Source organism: Thamnophis elegans, chromosome 7 (assembly GCF_009769535.1).
Source record: "Thamnophis elegans isolate rThaEle1 chromosome 7, rThaEle1.pri, whole genome shotgun sequence".
Taxonomy (NCBI): Eukaryota; Metazoa; Chordata; class Lepidosauria; order Squamata; family Colubridae; genus Thamnophis; species Thamnophis elegans.
The window spans coordinates 58,344,534-58,358,263 of record NC_045547.1 but is presented as its reverse complement, the minus strand read 5'-3'; the positions used below and the strand labels follow the sequence as shown (position 1 = coordinate 58,358,263).

Below are 13,730 nucleotides of genomic sequence, written 5' to 3'. Positions count from 1 at the left end.
ATGGTCATAAGTCACTTTTTAAAGTGCCGTGGTAACTTTGAATAGTCACTAAGCGAACTGTTGTAAGTCGATAACAGTATAACAGTAGCTAGAGATTGTTCACAGTGAGTGATATTTGGCAGTAGATGAAGAATTTCCACTGCAGTGTAGTTTCTGCAATTGCCCACCTCACATGAAAATTATATCCGAACAATACATTTACCTTGTAGAGTTCAACAACTTGAGTTGCCTCCTCAAAATAGTGCAATTTTAACAACATATACACATATGCAGTGGTTTCACACACAGAAAAACACTTAAAAAGTAGTTGGCCATTATTTATGCCCTGTCCCCTTTAGCAGAGTTTAATGAACTTCATCATGTATCTGCATTTCTATCTATATTATCTTGTGATGACAGCAGAGACGGATATGGTGTGACACATTTCACATTGACGTAGGTGGCATTCACATGAACATAATGTTCCCCAATAAAAGTGGAGAAGATCATGGATATATCTGAAACTAACTCAGAAAAGGCTGGCCGTAGTTCAGGCTTTGGATGCCAGCACTTGAGCATGACTTCATATCTGCAATGAAAAAGCAGAAAAATGATTTTTATCTATTACATTTAACAACATGATTTTACAAGATTTCTAGAAGGTATTTTAGACTTTTCTTACAGTGGATCAGGACAGTATTCAGGCTGCAAGAGCCTCCTTCCTTGTAGTAAGTAAACGGTAATATCAAAAGAGTTGATATCAGGATAAGGTGGTGCGCCTCTTGTCATCAGCTCCCAGAGTAAAACACCAAAGGACCACTAACAAAAAGAACATAAAAATCAAATCATAAGGCTGTGAAAGAAAGCCACAAGCATTTATAACTAAATACCACATTATCAAGAAGACAAGGCCAACATTTTTGTTCTGTTGTTGCAAATTAGGAGAACAGAAGTAAGAGGCAAGTCTTAAGTCTTGGAGGTTGTAAGGTGGTCATTATACCCCTTTAAAATGCTTTCTGCGAATTTTTCTTGGTTCTATTCTTGATGTGCTGTGCATAACCAGGTGAATACTTCAAGCTGATGGAAGTTATACACTTCTGGCTTGCCTCAAGTATAATCTTTATTGTCATTGTACTTAAATACAATGAAATTTAGTCAACAAAATCAACAAAAATTCCAATCATCTAGTCCAATATTCTCTATTTTGATAGATTTTCTTTACATATTTTTTTTTTGGGGGGGGGAATAATAATTGAATCTGGGATTTCTTCCATGCTAAACAGAAGTAATCTTCTGTAATTTTTGGCATTAATGGACTCAAGCTAACAAAGGCCTCAAAAGAAATTAATCTCCAGAACAAAATCAAATTTCAAGGGAAAAGTGGGTTTCTAAGAATAAAGCATAGCCTATTGGGAAAATGTTGTATGGAATTAATGAAGAAGAAAAAAACTAGTAAGATGCACACACATAGGCATTTATCTATCAAACATACAGATTTAAGTCTTTAGTCTTAATAAAAACTGAATTGATGAAAATGAACCAGGGAGCAAAAAGTAAGGCCCACCATCTCTTTTGTGATCATCAGAGTAAATGGCTACTTTGGATAACAGCAAAATAACCAACAGATACTTAACACTTATATTTCAATCCTTTAACTCTGAAAGATAATGTCCCACCTATTCATTCCCAGACCCAGGTCCAGAACATAGTGTTATTTGATTCTAAATCTCTTGTAGGAAGTATGATATTGCTCTCAACTGAGCAGTTGTAAATCCATATATTAAGGGGACAGTTTCAAAATCGGGTCAGTACCATCAAGGTTTTCAAAGCAATCATTCAAATTTAGTATTTTAAGATTGGAAAGCTTCTTAGTTGTAGGTTTAAGATTTGGTCATCTGAAATATGGACATAAAAATAATAATACCCATTGACCTGCAAATTAAGAAACAGGCTAGTTTTTTTCCTTGCATTAATCTACTATATAATTGTTTTACTTTGATATTTCCAATAATCTGTTGAAATATAATAAGCAAGTCCCATATAATGATAAATATATTACCACATCTGACTTTGTAGTGAATTTCTGGGTTTGCAAACTTTCTAAAGCCATCCATTTTACTGGCAATTTTGCTCCTGTTTTATTATGTACACTGTAGTACTCCTTATCATATACATCTCTCGCAAGTCCAAAATCAGCAACCTTGACTATGAAATTTTCATCCAGCCTACAAAAACAACATACACACACAAACATAAAATATTATTTGGAGCTAAGAAGACAGAATTTATAATTTTAATAAACCACTTTCAAAAATAATCAAAATATTAAATTATTCATGTTCATTACTGTTTTTGTTTGTAATGTACCAGTAGATAGTTGATAGCAACTTTGCTGACTTATTTAATAGTTGACATTATTAATCAGCTACACAATTCTTGGGTAGCCATAACTTTATAGCAATACAACTTAAATTTGACATGATGAGATAATAATTGATAATTAGTATAATAAAATTAAATTTTAATTGTGGATAATCATAACCAGTTGATGCTAAGCTCATTAATTCATTATTCAAATAATGAATTATTGGATTACTCAATAATTATGCAAAGTAATCTGTCTGGTTATCCTATCAACAATATTTTTTCCCCATAACTTTTGCTTGGACTAAAAATTCTTATTCTGACAGCAAATGTCAGAAAATGTGAGGAACAAGTAACTTGTTCTAAAATTGCGATCTTCGAGTTGTGCTTCAGAATAGTTGGTGAACTGAAGGGGGGGTGGGGTTGAAATCACATTGTTGTTGACAGGAGTGGGTTCCTACACGAACCAGTACTGGTTCGCTTTGCGCACACGTTGGTTGTGCATGCACAGTTTGCTGTAAATGGTTCTGTGCATGCACAAAGACCATTAAAAGTTAATAAAAAAGATTCCAGCAATGGCAACAGAGACCAGGGAACTGGTTTGGGGTATGGCTAGCAGTGGTGGGTTGCTAGCTGGTTTACTACTGGTTCACTTGCGCATGTGCGCAACACTTCTATGCATGCGCAGAAGGGTCTGGGTGGGTGGAGCCTCCCGCTGCCGCCTCTACTGGTTCAGCTGAACCGGGAGCCACCCATCTCTTGTGGCCAGCCTGGGCCGCTGCTGGTTTTGCAACCCAGGCCAGTTTACCACTACCGGGTTGGCTAAATTGGGTCAAACCTGGAACAACCCTCCTCTGGTTGTGAATAAAGCAGCTGTTTTGGAATTTATTTTTCCAATGGACAATAAGCTGTGCTCTTCATTTCTTAATCAATTTATTATCTCTATTGGTTAAAAGAGGTTCTCTTTAGTTACAGCCTTTCACTCCTTTTTGAAGTTCTGAATGCCATTTTTGAGACTTCTTTATTGTTAAACAACAAGGAAGAGGGTTGCTAGAGGCAGCCAGAATAAGGAAGTGTGGAGTATTTTTTCTCTTGAAATATAAGGATAAAAATTGTGGTTTTAATTTACTACTTTTAAAATAATCTGTAGCCTTATATTGTTTTGTTATGGGTGGTTGAAATTTGCTGCTTTTCATAAACTCTGATTGGCTAGAAAAAGGGATAAATAAATAAATAAATAAATAAATAAATAAATAAAATTTTTGACCATCAGAGGGAGCTAAGAGATATTTAACTCTGAACTGGACTCTGTCATCAAGGAAATATTTGAAAAGTCCATACAGAAAATTGTTCTTTTCATAAAACAGTTAAAAGATATTAATTATACAGAGGATATTAAAAAAGAACAAGAGACACAATTAGATGTAGAAACTTATCAACCCACTGTGTCAACTCTATAAAAGCTGGACAGCACAAATAACCTAATTGTGCCTTTGGAATATAAATCTGATATCAGCTTTCTGTTATGATGATGGTTTGAATACAACCCTCCCAGTGCAACTGAAACAAGAGTGAGTGCCAAGTAAATTCACAACTCTCCAGAGGTGAAGTTTTTGAGTTTTTCCTCATGGATACTAACAAGGTTGAGAATTCTTTTAGAAAAACAGATATGATAGTCATCTTAGAGAAGGAAACTTTAATCTACAAGGATTGCCAGCAAATAACTAGATTTGACCCCTGCCATAATAAAGTAACTCTTCTAGAAATACCTATTTCTAGGTTAATTTACAAGTTCTAACAAAACAACTTTGGGACATTTTTTTCATGGATATAAATAAAGCTGAGAACTTCTTGAAGAAAAAAGACTTGATAGACTCCCCTGACAAGAAAAAGACTACATCCTATGAAGATGAGCTGGAGGGAATGACTTAAATTTAATAATTTAATTAGTTAGGATGGTCTTCTATAAGTTTGAAATGCTATTTTTAAAATGCTATTGACTAAATTTGAAAATAAGGGAAGAAAAAGATCCATTCCATTAGGATAAACTTGAGGGAGAGATTCAAATTCAATGAGCTAATTGGGTTTTCTTTTTTCTGCTTTATATATAATACTTAGTAAAATATCAGAACCATAAAAAAGTCTTTTCTTTCTTTAGAGTTAAAAAAATGAAATAATTATCTATATTCTAAAGAGTAAGCAAAATTGAATGTAATGGTGTTTGCTATACCACTTAAGTGATGCAACTCTCTGAGCAATATTCAGCAGTTGTAAACATCTGTAGCAATGTTTCTCTCTTTGGTAACTTTTAAAATAAAAAAATCTTTAAAACGTGTTCACTGGAGAATTCTGGGAGCTGAAGTCCATACATCTTAAACCTTGCAAAAACTGAGAAACACTTCTCTATAGGAACATTCTAGATAAAGTTCTAAGTTTTATACCCCAATTTCCCCAAAATAAGACCTCCCTGGATAATAAGCCCAATTGGGCTTTTGAGCGCATGTGCTAAAATAAGCCCTCCTCTGAAAATAAGTCCTCCTCAAAAAATATTGCCACCCAGCAGCAGCCATGAGGTGACCATGCTTGCCGTTTCCTGCACCTCAAAAATAATAAGACCTCCCTGAAAATAAGGCCAAGTGCTTATTTTGAGGATCAAAAGAAAATAAGACCCTGTCTCATATTCAGGCAAACACTGTTTTAAAAAGATAGATGACCGAAATAAGAAATAAAATAGTATAAATGGAATGATCCCCCCAATGCCACTATTCATTTTTATCCCACCTTCATTTTTAAAAAAATAAATAAGTCAAGGCAGTGAACAAATGTAATCTTCTTTGTACTCCTATTTTCTAACTGCCCCACTAGGTGAGGTGAGCTGTGCGACTGTGACTGGATCAAAATCACTCAGCTAGATTACATCACTAAGGTGAGACTAAAATAAACAATCATCTGGCTCCTATTCTGGTGCCTTAATCACTATTCCAAACTGGCTATAAAATAATATAAGAAAAAAGTTAATCCACACTTACATACAATTTCTTGCTGCTAAATCTCTATGGACAAACTTTTTGCTTGCAAGGTATTTCATCCCTTTTGCTACTTGCAGACCAAATCCAATCAGATCCTTCACTGTTGGATTCTGAAAATTGTGAACATATTAGCAGTTAAAACAATGCTGTGCAGAATGACTTTCAGTTATAAATTTGTACTGTAATTCATGAAATCAATCTTAGTCTTCATTTTAATATTGAAAGGCTGTACATTTAAACATTGTTTTCCTGACCCTAAAGTTGCTATTAGTAAGCAAGGTAACAAAATATGGAATAAATTAAAGTATTTATTTGATTATATAGCATGTATATATCTAAATCTAGATGAAATTAATTTATCACTAGAACTAGTTTACTTAAACAACAAAATGTTTGTACTGTAATTTTTGTAATTTATTTATTTTAATTGTAAAGAATTGTCTATGGCAAAGATAAATGGGAAACTACCAGACAGCAACTACAGCAGCTCTCAATGATTACAGAGTTTTCCCAAGTTTACCAGGAGATATTAAGGGCTGAGCATGGCATATTGCTTTAAAATTTTTTTCTACATTTTTGAAAATGTATGTTTATAAGTCCATCTCCCTTCAAGTTCAACAGTAATCTATAGGCAATGTACAAGAAACTGAAGAACAAGATTCAGATTCCTTGCACTCCTTCAGACAAGAACTCTGATCATTCAGGTCCAAACACTTTGTAGGCAAGATGGGTGGTATAAAATTTTAATAAATAAAAAAATAAAGCAAAGTAAACCCTACACATAAATCCTTTAATTCCGATAATGTTTCTGTACTTTTCAACAATCAATTTTACTTAAAATGTGTAATGCAACTTCATTAAAGTACCATTAAAGTAATGCAACTTTCATTAAAGTACCATATTTCAAAGTAAAATTGATCCATCAATTTATACTTTCAGACAGCATACACAATTGCTTAATTGGATCACTACTGAACACCTCATAATACACATACATGAGATTCATTTCTAATGAAGTTCCGAAGATCTCCATGTTTCATATAGGGAAGCACCACCAAAGGAGAACCTTCGTTAGGCAAGCAAATTCCAAGTAGTGACAGGACATTGGGATGAGTGAAATCCTTCATTATAATTCCTTCTTTTAAGAATTGAGCTACTTCATCCAAATCTGTAATTCCTGAAAAATGTAGCAACAATATTTTAATAAATATACATATCATTTCTAAGATACTTTAAAGACATTTTTAATGAAAGGAGAGAATATACCTCCTTAGTATTACTCCTTTACAATCCCAATAAAGTAATAAAACACATTGAAATTTTAATAAATATTCTCAAAATTATATCCAGGTATTTGTAGGGCTAGATGCTGCCTATCTATAAGCAAATGAGCTGGAAGAGTGTTATCTGGAATTTATTTAACAAATTTTACCACACATAATTCCAGAACTCCTTTCTCTTCCTTTTTCACATATTAGTAACAATATATAGAAATGCTCCATCTGTCAAACTAGAAGAATGTTATTAATAGTTGTGCCAATTAAGTCCTGCTGTTTTCCAACTGTCTCACTCATAAAAACTGAACATAAGATAGTCCAATGGTAAAATGATACCACATTTTTTTCTATTTCCTTTAATCTTTTATTTATTATGTGGACAGAAAATATGAGCATTCTTCCATATGGACATTGCAAAATAAAATTTCTGCAAGCTACACAAAGACACTTAACTTGATAAAAATAATCATGGCTCAACTAATATAGTTTAGTCAGTGAAAATACAATGACTCAGAATAAAATATTGTAAGACTCACTGTTCAAGGATTTCACAGCACAATGAATTTTCTTGCCATCGGTATCCAATAAAGTTCCATGATAAACACATCCAAAATGCCCTACAGAGAGAGAATATCATCATAAGTCAAATTTCTACTAGTTTCTCTGGAGCTGTCTTTATATTTTGAGGATGATTAATTGCTGAGGGAAAGAAGCTTGTCCTGGATTCTTTCAGAAATCATTCTGAGCTGCTTAGAACAATGCAGTGACAGTGCCAAAAATGATAGAATAATGATAAAACAATCATTTTACCAACTGATAGCTCTGATATTTCAAAAGTTCTGCTGGAGACAGAAACATACTAAATCTAAATCTACTAGACCCATTACCCTGCCCTTGGCACATCTCCCTTTGAACGTTTACAATATCAGACTCTCCTAACTTTAGAAATACAATTCTTGAAGTTTTTCTGTGTACAAATAAGCAGTTTCTGATGCTGGATATATTCTCTGATGCATTGAATGATTTTTTGGGAAGTCCCCAATGGAATTTATTTTCAGATAAAAATAAATAATTTTGAATGATTCAGCATTCCAACATAAGCAGGGATAAAGCAAATTTTTGAACTGGGTAAATTTTGAATGTGTAAATATAAAATACAGTTGAGACACCTACCTCTTCCTATTACTTCACTGAAGTGAACAATCATATTATCAGCACCAATAACAACATGCTCAACTTCTTTGACCAGATCTGGATTTAAGGCATTGATATCAATGTGAACATTAGTCTGTAACAATGGACTAGCTAAATCGGAGTCTCCAGTAGACAGAATGGGAGATAGGTCCATGTGAGGATATTGGTTTGGCCTGCAAGATCCATTATGAGATAAAGTTGGAAACTGATCTGTAAAAAAATATGAACATCATTGTCAATAGCAAATTCTGCCACAGAAAGACCCGATTTTATCTGTTTAGTTTTCATTTTAAAATTTATTTTTCACCATATTACATAATGTAACACACAATTGCTAAAACAATAGCAGTAATCCTAACAGGAACCATCTTATCTGCAACTTGAGAGAGACAGCAGCTATACCCTTGAAAGAGAACTTTTCATAATGATGCTACAGGAAAATTTGACTAACAGAATTCTTTTAAAATGGTGGAGCTTAGCCTGGAAACAGAATCAGAAGCTCTTATAGATCAAGAGAATATGGCTTGTGAAAGCAAACTGTTATATACTATAATTTGTCTTTCATTTGTTGGGGTAATATCTTCTTCACGCCATTTTAATAAAACTAGTTTCAAACGCTAATTGACATTCATCTTTCATAAATATACTGTTCTACTGCAAACCTTAATTGGAATTGCCATGGTGCAAACCACATTTTCTTTTGTACAATTTCCCAACAATTATATATTTTGAACCAAGCTCAAAATTGTAACAAAATCATCTGAATTTATAGTAATCTTAGGGGAACAGACATTACACATTAGGGAAGAGAAGACAAAAATAAGAAAAGAGATTGGTTAGTTTCACATTATTATTTAATGAACAGTTTAAAATCTGCTTAAATTACTTTAACCATGTAGAGGCAAATATTCAAATAGAAAATTATCTTTTATTATTCATTTTTTAAATTTTCACTATGTAACATTTTTAAGTACAATAAATGAATTTACTATTTTTGTTTAAGAACCATAATGTGTAGGGGTGATCAGATATCAGTCTTTATGAATTTGCATAGACAAGCTAGCAGAATAAAAATGTGTCTAAACAAAACTACCATTCTCATTACTTTGAATCCAAGGAAATGAATGATGACAAAGCCTAGGAAATGTGTGGGCTCTTTCCCGTTCTCAGCAAACAATGGAGAATCTTTAAGTGAGACCTCATCCTGCCAGAGCTGATGTGGATATTTTATTACTGCGGACACAATGCACCAGGAAGTGCTCTAGCATAATAGTATGCTGATTGTTGTATTTATATTTATTTAACTTATTGCATTGTTTGTTTATTTAATTTAACTAACATTGGTATGCCACTTTTTACAATTTGAAGGTAATAACTGTTGATATCCAAAACATAAATCATTACTGCTTCATTGTCTAGATTAGAATTCTCCCAACTAGGTCCCTCAACTCTCAACTCTTTCAGCTCACAGTATGTGGTTCTTCAATTTCTAAGAGTTATGGGAGTTTCAATTAACACATCTGGAATGTACCTGCATCTGAGATGACGTTCTCAGTGTTATTGACCAAATTCTATTTATGCTTATTTTGTGGCAAGTACCTGAGATGTGTGTGTGTGTGTGTGTGTACAGAAACATAATTGTAGTCCAAATAGTTGGTCTATTATAATGCTGTCAGGAAATGTTTAGTTTGTATGAAGTATAGTTCACCAAACAATGTGAACATTTCTTACAAGGCCCTAAAAGCGTTCTTACCTATGTTGAGATTTTCTTTATACTTGTAAACAGAAGTACTCTTTTCTTAGCTATCTGTGCTCAAATAAGATCAGGATGTACAACTCATACATTAATTTTATTCTTACTTAAACAGGGTGTAGACTAGCAATTCCAGAGTTGAGAGAAAGGCCAATTTTATACTTATACTGAACTGTTTATACTATGCCTAAGTGATTGCAAATGACTGATCTGATGCATAAATAGCATTGTGCAAAGCATGTGAAAAGGCACTTTATCAAATTCACTTGTGAAGCACCTTCTTGAAGCATTGAGTCAACTGCTTCCTACACAGTGCTCAGCCCAAGTACCTCAATGATTTTTATACTTTGTCACTGCATGTGTGTGAATTCATAGCCACTTTATCTGGCAAGTAGAACATTTGGAAAAATCCATGCATCAGCCCTGCCAAGACTCTGGAAGAAGTTGCAGCCTTAATGTTTTGAATGCTTTACATCCTGAACTAAGCATTCTCAGGTTTTGCACATATGCTTATGATCTTAAGTCGGGTATCTCAATTTACAACAGATATTTTCTTTGACTGGTTGTTGCTTTATTGAACTTTGATACAACTTGACATGTTTTTTCGTGTATTCAGCAGCACTAGTTTAAGTGTTATTCTTTTTCCATACATGAAAGTAAAATGGTGTTGTGAAGAAGCCTTAAGATGGATAATGTCCTAGAATTACTTGGAATTTTTAAAAATATCCTGCAGGTACCCAGATAGTTCACATTATTTCCACTCTACAAATTAGGATGCTGATATTGAGATTTATATGATCATGACAGCATAAAAGAGGAATCCAAAATTTCACAAATTGCAAAAATCTCTTAACTACAAGTAGAGTGGAAGGTCACAAGTTCACCATTGACTTGTGACTTGTGAAAGGCAACATGAGTGAGTTATAATACTCTTTGCATAAACTTTTCTTACTAGGTTATGAAGATATATTATTTGAAATCATCACAGATAATGAATATAAAAAGAGGGAACGTTTTGGTGAATTTGGTGAGGGCCTATTGCCCGAATTAAAATTTCACCTGTGGTAGCATCAGTATACTAGCAATATACTAGCAAGCAAAAGACAAATGAAACAAGGAGAGGGCCACAGATTCAGGCTGTATGATGATGGAAATCTGCTAAGTAACTAGTTGTAAACATTACATCTGAATTACATAAAACCTGCAGAAGAATGTTGTTTGAGGTAGCTTTCCCATAGAAATTACAGCAAGAATTGGTTCACTATTCTTGTCATCAGCATCTTGAAATTGTGGCATATTACATCATTAAAAGGAGAAAATCATAATATTGATGAAGACAAACAAGAGGATATTTGGTTTTATAACAGATTTAGCATGTTACTGACTTTTGGAAATATGCAAGAGTGGGGTCCATAGTGCTCTTTGAGTTCGATTGTTTTCTTATAGACCTTTTATCACTATCAGTGTTATGTAACAAAAATACCTAATACAACAAACCTTTCTAAGACAAATCAAAAGGTACAAATATATATTTCATTATAGAAACCACATAGTAGCTTAGCATTTGGCAATCCTTTTGTATTTATCAATGAGAAAAATGGTAATTATTGTACCTTCCAAAAAAGTTGATCTATAGTCTACAGATTCACTTGACACTAATTCAGTCGTAGGGCTTACACTCCTTGCACTCACAAGCCTGTCCAAATGAGGAGTGTGTACTCTTCCATCATAGCGAACAATCTCTCCACCTAAATCTTATCATAGAAGAAAGAATGTCATTATAAAAAAGATGATATTTCCATTATTATCATTCTTAATAGAACTAATGGAATGTTGTTGTTGTTATTATTATTTACTTTATTCATTAAATATGAAACTCAGCCAACTGAACATTCAAAAATGTATCACAAATACCATTGACTGGTGCTAATGGTTGATACGGGTTGTTGCCAGCATCCTAGGTATCAACCAAGTACCTTCTTAAAATATACAATATTCCGAGTAGCTCAGTTTTTTGCAGTTCCACTGGTGTTATTGCAGGAAGCTGCAATTATGTATCTTATAAAATTCTTGGACATGGTACCAAGTGCCCCAATGACAATGGGTATCGCTTTAACAATTATCATTATTATCTTTTATTCACTAAACATGAAACTCAGTCGACTGAACATTTTAAAATGTATCACAAATATTATTGACTGGCGCTGATGGTTGATAGGGGTTGCTGCCGGCATTCTAAGTATCAACCAAATATCTTCTTAAAATGTATGATGTTTTGACTAGCATAGTTTTTCTGCTGATGTTATTGCAGGAAGCTGCAATTTCTTTATTATTGTTCTTGCTCTTGTTGTTGTCATACGCACAGTCAGCTAGTTATTCAGAGTGAGTTCAGCATTTTTGTCTACCTATCCAGTCCTGGGATAGGCAAATCTGGATGTTTGACAGTATTACAGATATTGTTGCAGGATAAAAGCTGTTCCAAGTAAAGGCGCCTTCTGCAATTGACTGGTGGCAAATTTGTTGTTGTTGTTGTTGTCATTGTTGTTGTTGCTGTTCTTGTTGTTAAAATATCTTTTTAATCAAAAATATGTTGGATTAGGGCAAGGTTTATCTTAATCCAGTTATTTTGTTTGTAACAATGGTCAAGTAGATGCTTCTGGGTTGCTTGCAGTCTAGGGAGTTTACAAGACCTAGAGTCTTTAATAGATCTGTACTCCATGAATTTATAATTATTTAGGTTAATGAGAATCATATTATGTTGCAACAGATGGATTATTTACACAGACTGACGTATACTTGTATTACTCATACATTATGATTATATGAACAAATGCTTCCTCTTCTTTTAAATTGCCTTCCAATCAGCTTTATTGGATGCTTCCTTTTTGTAGTGGTTTTTTTGGGGTGGGGGGGCATGGAACCATCTCTAGTACTGCACATGACTTGCCATGTCATTTATAATTGTATGGACCAACCCTGTTTTCCCTCTGCAACCTTTTTTCCTAAGATAAAAAGTTCCTAAAGGGTTAGGGATTTGATCTCTCTAGTACTTGGATTGCCCTTTTCTATCCTTTTCCTTCATCCTACACTGATTGTACTAAAATAGAATTGCTTCTACTATTTATTTGACTATTAAGCTAGTTTGAAGAATTCCTACTGGATCAGCTACTTTTGGTTTTTACTATTATCTTTTTTTATTATCTGCAAACATGGCCAAGAAACTGTTTACGCCCAAGTTAAGGTCATGTTAAAGTTACAAGTTAAATGGTCTGAACACAAATACTTCAGCAACTGTACTTCTTTCTACCCTCCATTCTGAATAATGCTTTCTTATTCCTACTTTTTATTTTTTGGTTTTTTTAACCAATTAATAATCTATAAAAGCATGAGTCAAGAACTTTTGATGAAGAATTTTGTTAAAGGCTTTTATTAATTCAAGAAAACAGCACTGACACCAACATCCACATGCCTATCTGTATTACCTGTTCCAATTCCTTCCCTGAGAAACTCAGTATAAGGCTCAGGTAATCTGTCCTGTATCTTTTGTAGGGGAGACAGATACAAAGTAGTATGGAGCACATTTTTTCTGCAAATCTTTTTGTTAGGAAAGCATTTTCATTTGCTAAAGAGAGCCTTATCATTTATACTTCTTCAACACTCTTAAAAAGCGAGGATTTGGTTAACCCTCTTACATCATGGAATATATTTTAGCTGAGCAAGAATTACTGCAAAGTTTTAAATAAACTCCAGGAACTAAAAAGAGATTTTATTGAAATACAGTAAAAAGTATTAATGATCATCACCTTTGATTTGCTTTCTCTTTTTTCTCCAAAAGAGAAATCCAAACGCTAGCAGCAAGAGAAAAAATGTTGTTGCAACAATGCCTGCAATGAGTCCTGTGAAATTTGAGTCTGGTTGAATCATTACTTTCCCAATAACTGTTGATGAAATTTCTTTTTTCCACTGAAAGAAAGAAAGATTTTAAAAGCTCTAAAATGTACTAAAACATACATATATATGTAGCAACAATGACAAAAATCAGCATAATTTAATTGTGGAAGTTCATACACATAGAAGGCTTCCGCAATAATAACACATTTTATCACACATCCACTCCAAATTCTACTTGCTTTA

General features: G+C 33.5%; 1 protein-coding gene across 3 annotated transcripts in view; it reads right to left on the bottom strand.

The window, feature by feature from the left end:
- Positions 1–158: 158 nt before the first annotated feature.
- Positions 159–13,730, bottom strand: part of MET (MET proto-oncogene, receptor tyrosine kinase) — a 112,800-nt gene continuing 99,228 nt past the window's right edge. For all 3 annotated transcript variants that reach the window (XM_032221554.1, XM_032221553.1, XM_032221552.1), the window contains 9 exons: positions 13,400–13,559; positions 11,210–11,350; positions 7,823–8,053; positions 7,186–7,266; positions 6,368–6,549; positions 5,373–5,482; positions 2,039–2,204; positions 662–798; positions 159–568 (listed from right to left, as the gene is read on the bottom strand). In XM_032221554.1, coding sequence (XP_032077445.1) covers positions 358–568; positions 662–798; positions 2,039–2,204; positions 5,373–5,482; positions 6,368–6,549; positions 7,186–7,266; positions 7,823–8,053; positions 11,210–11,350; positions 13,400–13,559 — 1,419 coding nt within the window. In that variant the 3' untranslated portion in view covers positions 159–357. The remainder of the gene's footprint in view (positions 569–661; positions 799–2,038; positions 2,205–5,372; positions 5,483–6,367; positions 6,550–7,185; positions 7,267–7,822; positions 8,054–11,209; positions 11,351–13,399; positions 13,560–13,730) is intronic.